This window comes from Telopea speciosissima, chromosome 6 (genome assembly GCF_018873765.1).
Source record: "Telopea speciosissima isolate NSW1024214 ecotype Mountain lineage chromosome 6, Tspe_v1, whole genome shotgun sequence".
Lineage (NCBI taxonomy): Eukaryota > Viridiplantae > Streptophyta > Magnoliopsida > Proteales > Proteaceae > Telopea > Telopea speciosissima.
The window spans coordinates 41,143,117-41,153,795 of NC_057921.1; the positions used below are offsets into that span (position 1 = coordinate 41,143,117).

Consider the following 10,679-nt stretch of genomic DNA (forward strand, 5'->3'; position numbering starts at 1 on the left):
TGGGAATAGGTATTAGGAGGGTATTTTGGAACACACAAAAACTCTAAAAGAGAAACCCTAGGATGGTGGGTGAACCGTCCTCTATAGGTAGAGGAAATTTTATCTTTTTGTTTTCTGATTGAAGTAGAAAATATGCTTTAAGAAAGAGAGAAATCATCTATCCATACATGACCCGTGTACTGGATGAAGATCGCAAAGTGAGTTAATACTGTAGCAACAAACATCGTCGTACTACGCATAACTTTAAAATATAGACTAAAATATGAGAAACCTCCAAAAACGTGAATCGACGGATCATATCCAGGCTGTATAGTCATTATCATCAAACCAGTGATCGAGCAACTGCTAAAGAGTTTGTTCATGTCTTTTGTGTTGAAAGCCCTATCTGCAGTGTTCCCTGCAACTCCTTGCTAGATTCCTTGGATCTGTGCCTCTTCCCTGCATCAATTGTATATCTATAATCCATATACACCCACACAAAGTATTGTTGTAATAATGGCACAGCAGCCCAAACAGATATAGAAGTAAGAGAGTCATAATAACCAGATGGATCCTTTTAGGCGTCACTATGACTAGTGAATTATAATGCTTCACTATTTGTTATTTAATAGTACATGGGTTAGTTCATGTGATAGAGGACCCCACATACATTTCAATGGATAAATTTTCGTCCAAAATAAACAAGGAAAATTGCTCAAACTCTAATTCAAAGTTTTAGTAAAAATACCAAAATACCATCAAATAGAGATGAATATAAAATAAAAAATGACGTCTATCTTTTATAATTTTAACTACTTCATCATTCATTTTAAGTTAAAATTACTACTTCATCTACTCATTTTAAGTTGAAATTGTTCCAATGAGAATTTTCCTGTAAAGAGTCTTGGGGAGGACTCGTTGGAGAGGGGTGCTAGGTTTTGCTGGATAGGGCTTCTTTTCATGCAGCGCTTGGGGATGGCCAAGATCCTGATGGTGGAAGATTAATATTTGCGGCACGGTAGGGGTTTTCTTCTCCAGTGGATCTGGGGAGATTCCTTGGTTTTCCAGTGCTCTCATCTGGTGTGAAAGTTCGTAAAGATGGTGATGGGGTTCTTGGTGTTGATGTTGAACGTCAAGATGCAGCGCTTAAGCGTCAAGAAGTTGATGGGATTCTTGGTGTCGGATTGAAGGATTCTTCAAGTCATGGTTCTGAGAGGGATGATTTAATTCTTGAACCACGTTTTGGTGTGGTTTTGTCGGGTGCTATGGCCAAGCCTGGAGTGACAATGGTGGCTGAGGATGGAGGGATGTCTTCTAAGGTTCTGGTTAGGCAGAAGATTCCTATAGGAGGTTCACGTTCCTTTGCTTCTACGGTAGGTGATGGGGTTCTCCCAAATCTTGATCGGCTTCCTGCTCCAATCCATGATCGTTCAGGGACTCGGGTGGTGATTCCTCAATAGGTCTACGAAGCACAAATACAAAAATATCAGTTTACATTTATTGGGCGTCTCGATCTGCGATCGACTACCTTGGTCGACCTGAAGGCGGTGGTGAAGAAGACCGTACCTGGTAGTTAAGGTTAAGTTTGGCTACGTAAATCAACAGAACGCTATTCTATTGGATCGCAATTCTAAAAAAATTAAACTATTTGGTTGCCTAATTTTATTGGATTACCAGAATTACATAATTTTGATTTTATAACTAAACAAAATCCATATCTGAGTTCACCTCTATAGGTAAACTCAGATATGGATGATGATTCAAAGCTTAAATATAAGTAGTGTGGTCGAACTTTGAACAGCCATATGGGTTTCCCTAATTCAAAAAATGCAAGAACACTCGAGTCATTTTCCAAAAACGCGGAGAACACTCGACGACGAAGAAGACCTGCAAATCGGGAAGGAGGTGCTTGCGTCTTCTCTGTTTCTCTATCTGATCTCTCTCCCTCTCTCTACATTAAGATGGTAGGGTTTTCTTCAAGATTTCAGGACTGCCCTAATTCGAAATCGTGAGAAGAGATTTCTGGGAAAAACACTCGATCCTTCAGCCTTTGTCGCTCCTTGGAAACCTGCAAATCATTGAACAAGGTATGGCTTCTTCTCTGTCCCTCCATCTCTCATGTTATCTGGTCTCTCTCCCTCTCCCTACTATTTAGGGTTTTGGGTTTTTAGGTTTTCAATTTTTGGATTGCAGGTTTTTTTTGGAGTAGAGATTTGTGGGTTTAGGGCTTTGTCGATCAGGTCACAAGTATGCACGTTGGTGTCTCTCTCTGGCTCTTCATTCTTCTCTTTTCTATTTCCTTTTTTTTTTTTTTTTTTTTGCTTCTCTGTTTCCATGTTGCTGTTCTCAGAACTTCATCCTAAGTTATTGTATTAGATTAGAAATTAATGGTGTCTCTTTTTTATTTTTTTCCTTGTTCTTTCTATATCATGAACAACAATTGCCGAAGTTAGGGATGAGCATGATCACTTAACTGGCATGTGAGGCTCTAGTCTAACACACAACTGTTAGGTGATATTGTGTAGGGCACCTGTAGAACCACCACCCATAAATAAATTCTTGGTGACCACAAACTCTATTCTTCTACAGATTCTGTGAGAGCGCAGTTACACTTTACAACGTTTTCTGATTCCTCACGCTTTCAAGGATTTTGGCCTGAAATTTACCGAAAGGCCGGCCAAGCTAAGAGAAGAAAAAATCAGAGATTTATTTAGGAATTAATATTCATCCAAAATTTCGTTTATTCATCTGCAAAGTATTTGTTATTGGGGGTAAATGGTAAGGTAAGTTATCTCGATTTATATGGATGAAAATGTCTAACATCTATTTTTTCTTAAGCTTTTTTTCAAAAAAAAAAAAAAAAAAAAAAAAAAAAAAATTTGGGCGTGCAAGTTCTGGTGCTGCAGACTGAGTAACTCCAAGCTACAACAATTTATGGATTTTTTTTTTCTTTCTTTTCTCAAACACTATTCTATTAGCTAACAGGATAAAAGGTTTATGATTTTAGTAGTATCTATTACTTTTTACTTTATTTGGGCTGCTCGCAACTCCTTTGTTTTTAACCATGTATCTCCTAATCTATTTGTTATCATGACCAACATTAATAGATGGATCCAGAATATGAATATCTATACTATCTCTTTCCAACATCAGTAGTATCATCTCCCTTTCATTCTCCATCTCTTGAGGATTATCTACAGCTATCCACTACTTGATTACTTTTTAGTATTTGTGATGGAAGTTATGAACATGAAACTTAAGAGGCTAGTTGGGTTTAGGTAATCTTGTTTAACAAACAACCATCAGCTCTAATACCACTTACTTTATTTTTGGTGTTTGATGTTCCTACGCATGTATTTTTGAATGTTGTACACAATCCTATGGGCACATACAATTTGTGTTGTACACAATGCTAGGACTGAACCTCTTCAGCTAGTGGTCTTTCTTTTTTGTATCTTTTCCTCTCTTCTTTATTTGTTAAAATTTTAGATGACTTGAAACTATGAAGAATTCCACTAAAATAGGCCATAGGATTGAAGTGTTGAACTGATTGAAACGAAAATACTTAGATGGCATTCATATATGACCAGCCCTGCTTTATTGAACATGATTTATTTCAGTGTTCCCGTAGTACCATGATTTATTTCAGTGTTTACTTTGATTACATGACTTGGGCAAATGATGAATTAATGTTTAATGGGTAATTTTCATCTGAATGGAATAGCTTTGAGCTGTTGTAATTAATGTATTAGATAAATTGTGTACTTGTATCCTATTCTGTTATATCCCATTCTATGAAGTCCAACTGTTAAATTGTTGAATAATTTCTTTGATGGCAAGGATCTTGCATGTTGCTCTCCTCCCTGCAAACTGCTTTTTATTAACATTTTTTTTTTTTGTTGTAATTCAAGAATAGTTCAAAATTTTAGGAGAAAGGAGAAAGACAGTAATCATCTTAGCGTATAAATGGATAATGATCGAGAAACCAATGATGACATGGAAATAGAGAGTGATGATGATGGTGAGGTTGACAAGAAAATCATCCAAACAGTAATCATCTTAGCGGCTACTGCTATTGTAATAGCAGTGGAGTAGTATTCAAAACTATTCCTCGATAAAGAGCCTTACCGTGCTCAGAGACTCCGTGGCATTATTGAGACACAACTAATTATTGGTGGTACCAAGAAGACATGTCGAAGCATGATAAGATTGAGCAAGAGGGCATTTTATAGCTTATGTCACTTGATGCGAGAAAGGGGCCTTCTGTATGACAACAAATTGGTGCAAGTGGAGGAACAACTGGTGATATTTTTACACACAGTTGGCCACAATGCTAAGAATCGAGTAGTTTCACATATGTTTGGCCATTCTGGGGAGACTATAAGTCGATACTTTAACAAGGTATTGGATGCAATAATGAAATTGTACCCATGACTGCTCAAGCCTCCAAGTACAACAACGCATGAACGAATCACAAATAACCATAGAAGATTCTACCCATACTTCAAGGACTACGTTAGAGCCATAGATGGTTCACATATCCCAGCGTGGGTTTCGATTGATCAGCATCGTACATTTCGTGATAAGAAGGGATGTATATCCTAAAACATCCTAGCTGCATGCGATTTTGACATGAGGTTTACATATATACTTGCTGGCTGGGCAGGATCGGCATCAGATTCTCGAATACTAGATAATGCCATACACAGGGTAGGAGAAGGAATGTTAGTGGTACCTGAAGGCAAATTCTATCTTGTTGATGCTGGGTTTGCCAATCAGAATGGGTTCTTAAGACCATTCCGTAATGTTCGATATCATTTGAAAGAATGGCGAAACTCTAATTTGTCATCAGCTGATAAGGAGTTGTTTATTTTGCGACATTCCTCGTTGCGTAATTGCATTGAACGTACGTTCTCGCTCTTGAAGAGAAGATTCAAGATACTGAATAATCAGCCAGAATATCCCTTTAAGACGCAAGTCAAGATTGTGAATGCTTGTGTTCTTCTTCACAATCATATTCTGACTCAAAATACTGTTGAGGAAGAGGAAGCATTTTTCGAAGCTGAGGAAGAAGAAGAATCAACTTCTAAAAGTGCATCCGCAGCAGTAGAAACAGATGTGGAATATGAAGATGATGACAATGATGTTGGAGGTGTTGGTAATGTTGACTGGGATCAATTCTGAGAAGGCATAACTGACAACATGTGGGGCAGTTGGATGGCAGGCAATGTTGATGATGATGATGATGATGAGTCTGATGATCTCAATGATTTTGATGATGTGAATGATTCAGATTGAGTTATCTCAATTTCTTTGGAAATAAAATGTTGGAATATGTTTACTTGGAACAACTTTGAACAAGTTTGAGCAATTTCTCAGTTATGTTTGTAATATGTTTTTGCGTAATCTACTTTGAACAAGTTTGAATATGGACATTTTGTATGATGTGGATGATGAAGATTGAGTTATCTCAATCTTTTTGGAAACAATACGTTTTGAAGTAGGATTTTCTTTTGTGTTTGTAATATGCTTATGCGTAGTTTACTTTAAACTAGTTTGAACAAGTTGAGTTTGGTTATTGTGATTATCATTATTTTTTTATGTCAATATGGTATGTTACACTTGTATGCAGTGTTAATTTACACTCTTCAGTAGTTTCTTATATGTAGTTTAGTTTTTTTTCATCAGTCAAGGATTGATTTAATGGCTATAGAGGATGGTTCCAAGAAGTAACGTGATATTGCAACATGGCTCAGTGAAGTCTCCTATTTCATGCTTGAACGCCTCATAGAACAATATAAAAGTGGAAAGTCTGGAGACAATGGATTGAGGACGGAACAGTGGCAGGACATATCAAATGCCATAAAAGAGAAGCATCAAATGATATATGACTGGGAGCAAACTCGGAATCACTACAGAGTTTGGAAAGCAAGGGTGAAATCTTTGTGTGACTTACAAAAAAATAGTGGGATGGACTGGAATGCAATGGAGTTGAGGTTCGATGCACCACAACATGTGTGGACTGAATTCAAAGTAATAATCTTTTTCTTTCAGTAATTCAAGTTTATAAATATTATATGACAATACATATAAATATTAAAATATTTTTTAATTGATTATGGCAGAAAAAAGAACAAAAATATTGGCAGTCACATAAAGTGCTTCCCATCCACATTGCCCTTGCGATTTGGTTAGGAAACGACCTTCCCTACAGGCTCAGGCCACATCAGAGGCAACATCGGACTCACGCAGTCTTGCCTCCGACCTTCCCTGCAGGCTCAGGACACATCGGAGGCAACATCGGACTCACGCAGACTCTGCCTCCGATGCAACCTAGGTGTGATTTCAAGGTCTTTAAAAGCCCAGGGTTGTCCCATTTGGTTCTCTAAGCCTCAAGGGACTAGGAAGGGGGTGTCTTGGAGTCTATTTGGGTCTTAAAAACACCCAACGTCCAAAGATTTAAGGGGGTTTAAAGGATCAAAAGCTCAAAAATCCAGATTTGGGGTTTCCTTTGGTGGTTGAAGCTTTAGAATCAAATAGATTCAGCAAGAGGTCAAATAGAGGTCTTTATAGGATTGTAATACATTAATGGAGTCCCAAAAACATAGCTTAGGATAAACCATTTGGTTCCAAGAGGAAACCCAAACTCAAGACTGAAATTAGGTGAGCCATCTAAGCTCAAAAAGAAGGACATGGAGGGCCTTCCAAGCTCAAAAGAAAAGAGAAAAGAGAAGGGAGAGAGGCAAGAGTATTCTTGGCCTACCTGATTTGAGGTACACAAGAGGTCCTCCTTGTAGATCCAAGCTCAAGCAGCCGATCCCACCTTCTTCTCCTTCTTCTCCTCCTTCTTCTCCTCCTTGCTGCCTCCTCTCTTCAAAACTCTCCTCTCCTTTCACGATTAGGTTAGGAAAGAAAAAGAGAATAAGGAATAGTCCTACCCATCTCTCTCATATAGAAAAATCATCTTTATTGGCCTATTTGGATAAGGCCTCATAAGTGTAGCCTAGGGTCAAACAACCATCCATCCCTACACAAGCTTTAAAAATCCTAACTTGGGCCCCAAGGCCCACACAAGGTCAAGTTAATAAAAAGGGGTAAGGGTAGGGTCAAACATGGCAGGACACCAATAGCACCTTAGCCACAGGGTCTCACCCACAAGAGTCCTTGTCCGTAGCATTGGATGCAGGGTCGGAGGCAGCCAGTAACTTTGCATCCGATGCGAGTAGGAAGGTGGTTCCCACCATAAGAGGTCAGGGCCTTTGGACCACACTTCGAGGGCTTTGAGAGGGCAGTAGGCACACAACAAAATTTGGTCAACTACTTATCCCTGACACGTCAAGGTGCAACCTCCGTGATCCCGACTAGTTTCCACAGGCAACTCGTACTGTGGTCAATAATTTTGTAGCTAGGTTTGACCACCAGTGAGAACAACTCACCAGCATACGTGGCAGTGATAACTACACATCACGGGAAAGAATTAATAATTAATTATACTCCCGGGGTGCAGGTATAACATTTCTATTTTAGGTGAAGGTGTTCATTCCACTCCCATTGCAAGTGGCAATCGTAATCGTGGTAGGCCTCATTCAGATGTCACAAGTGGTAAACAGATGAAAAAGAAAGGGGGTGCTGAAAAAGTGTCAAGTCCTTTAAATAGCTACTGGCATAGATAACCTAGTCAACAAAAACATCACACAGGCAAAACTTGCAAAAAGTGTAGCTGATGCAGTTGATGCAGTTAATGGTATTGATGTCTTCCTAAAAATCCAAGCAAAAATAGCTTTAATGAAAGATAAGGACGTGGCCAGTCTTTTCTTGAATGCAAGTGAAGAAGTCAAACCAAAATCCATACAGCATCTTTGTCAAGTTAACCAGGACATTTGAAGATGTGACTGATGAGGCTTTTAAGGATGAACTAGTTGGATGGATGGATGAATGTTTGTGTGTTTTGATGGTTTTTAGATGGATGTTAGTGTCTTGTTGGATGGATGTTTGTGTGTTTTGATGGTTTTTGGATCTATTGTGGTGGATGTTTATTACTAGTTTGTTTTGTCTTGCATCTTGGTTAGTATGTGGACCTTTTGGAAACAATACATTATGGATGTTAGTTTATTGGATGAGTTTTATTTAGTACTGTACTATGAATTTCTCTTTCTCGAATACTGATACTTTGAAACAAGGTGCTTCCTACTTCTGTTTGCTAAGAATTGTCTAGACATATTTATGTGGAATTTAATCCTCTTTAGCTTACGTATGTGGACCTTCTTTGTCTTTTTGTTCTCTGTTGCTGCTTGAAGACCATTAGTCTATCGAGTTTGTCTACTGCTAGTCCCTGTTGCTGTACAAGAAGACTCCATATATGTGCTATTGAAGATCTGCTCTCAAGCATGATTGTACCATTCGAATCCTTGCTGAACATGGCCTTCTTCTGTAGAACTTGATTCCTATTCTGGGATCTATTCTCTGCAGGGTTTTGGGGCTTTGTTCTACCCTAAGAGAAGATCACTTGATCCCTGTTGTGGCCCTTATCTCCTGTTCTTATTGCTGGTTCTACAACCCCCCCACTCGAGCAAGGTTTGGGCTCCTTTTTTTGACCTGCTGCTGTTTCTACTTTAATTTCCCTGTGACAAATATTATTTTGAGTCCTAATTACTATTGCTGCTTCTTCGAAGCCCTTAATTCCCCTCTATCTCATTTTTTTTTTTTTCCATTAAATCTTATCTCCATCAAACTATTGAATATGGTTTCTCTTAGAATCTGAAATTATGAAGTCCCTTAAATATTTAAGCTCAAGTAGGGAATTTATGCAGTGACTGTTGGAAACAAGCCCTTTCATAATAGTGACCACAACAAAACTGAAAACTCAGTTAACTTGGGAAGCAATTGCCATGGAGTTATTAGTCATGTTTTGGGAAGAAATATTAAGGGGAAAAGAAAAAAAGCGTCTCCTAGGTTGGAGAGTATCAACCGAGAACTTGACACAATTTTTGTAGGAATTAGATTTGATTCCTCTGGTCAATTATCCTTCAGGTGATGCAGTATTTTCTATATCGTTTTGGGCTTTGAATTTTGGTAAAGTTTTTAGTTTGGCTCTTTGAAACGAAACGTAGTTTGATTACACAGCCAATCTATGTTTATTTTAGTTATTTTTTCTCCTTATTGGAGACACTGAATCTTGCTTTTACGGGTTTGTTATGATAAGTGTACTTTAATTCTCCAGGCAATGTATGTTTTACTCTCGCCATATTGCTGCTATTTCTTCATCATGCGGCCTGGTTGTTGAATTTCAATTGGCTAATTCTAGACTATGGCAAAACTTTATGCCTAATTCTAGAGACACCAGCCACAATTTGAAATTCTTCATAGCTAGTTTTCGATATTCTGTTATGATTCTCTCTCTCTCTCTCTCCTTCTTCATTTCTGCCCAACAGATATCCCTGCAATCCTCAATTAATTTCTTGTCAGACCCTTTAGCCCCATTTTCCCAGTTATCAATGTTAACTTAATAACTGAATTGGCATCTTACTCAAATGAAGGTTTTCTTGCCTTACCCGTCAAGAACTCGTAAATCAAGAGGGATCAACTGCCTAGATGGACATTGTGGCTAAATGTGACATTTGTGGTGAGCAATGTATAATATTAATCTCGAAAATCAAGACTAATCTGGGCAGAAGTTTCTACAAGTGCCCTATCCACCAATCATTTTTTGTGTGGGTCAACCACTTCAAAATGTGTGACTGTGGCAAAGGGCAGTGCAAGGTTCGAAGATGCACTAGAGGCCCTTCAGTAGGACAAGATTTTTGGTGTTGCCCACGTTCCACACTGGTATGGTCACACATCATTTATTTTTTTAATTTTCATTTGTAGCAAACTTGGTCTCCCTTGATAATTGACAATTTTTTTTTTTTTGTATATAGGGGGAACATGATGGTTGTGGGTTGCTTAAATTTATAGATGAGGGAGAATCTTCATTTTCAAATTAAGTACGAAGGAATAATGTCATGGATCTACCAACCATCACACCAACACCATGTCAATCAACAAACTATTTGATGGGATACCTCACAGCAAAAATTAGAGATGCCGAACACCATACTAAGACGTTGGAGGAGGTGCTTGATGCTGTCAAAGCACTTAATCTTAACAAGTGAAATAGTATGGGAGGAGGTTGAGAGGGGGTGTATGCCCAACATTTGTGACTTATGTAATTAAATTAAATTGTGTCTTTGCACTCAAGGCCTACTTGATATGGATTATTGACCCAAAAACAAAGATATCCTAATTATTGTACTAACTATTTTGATAATGCAGTCATAACTTTCCATATTTTGTTGCTTGAAGCATCAATTTGTTAATAGATCTTTTAGTTATGTATGTGGCTAAAACCATGTTCCAATCGTTTTAATATAAATGTGTATGGAGTCACATTTTTGTAATTTATACGTCAAACACAAGAAATCAAGCAATGACATTAGTAATTTTAGGTGATAATTGAATCACTTAATTATTTGAGAACATTAAAATACTGTAACCTTGGGGCAATATATTAAAAAAAATTAAAAAAATAAAATAAAATTCAATTGACAGACTGAGGGTAACCAAACAGTATTTCAGTTAGATTTAAGGTGATTCCAATTGATAGACTCAGGGTAACCAAACAGTTTTTCAAATAGATTCAGGGTGAATCCAACTGACAAACT

General features: G+C 37.9%; 1 protein-coding gene across 1 annotated transcript; it reads left to right on the forward strand.

The window, feature by feature from the left end:
- The first annotated feature begins 3,945 nt into the window (after positions 1-3,945).
- On the forward strand, positions 3,946-5,163 carry LOC122665749. Its single transcript, XM_043861891.1, has 2 exons — positions 3,946-4,000; positions 4,646-5,163. Exons 1-2 carry the CDS (start codon positions 3,946-3,948, stop codon positions 5,161-5,163), a joined length of 573 nt encoding a protein of 190 aa, XP_043717826.1.
- The last annotated feature ends 5,516 nt before the right edge of the window (positions 5,164-10,679 follow it).

Bases quoted from the DNA above. Each gene is read 5' to 3' on its own strand.
- LOC122665749 (XM_043861891.1), top strand. From the start codon at position 3,946: ATGGATAATGATCGAGAAACCAATGATGACATGGAAATAGAGAGTGAT. The intron at 4,001-4,645 runs GTGAGGTTGACA...CTGGCTGGGCAG, and splicing joins AATAGAGAGTGATGATGATG to GATCGGCATCAGATTCTCGA.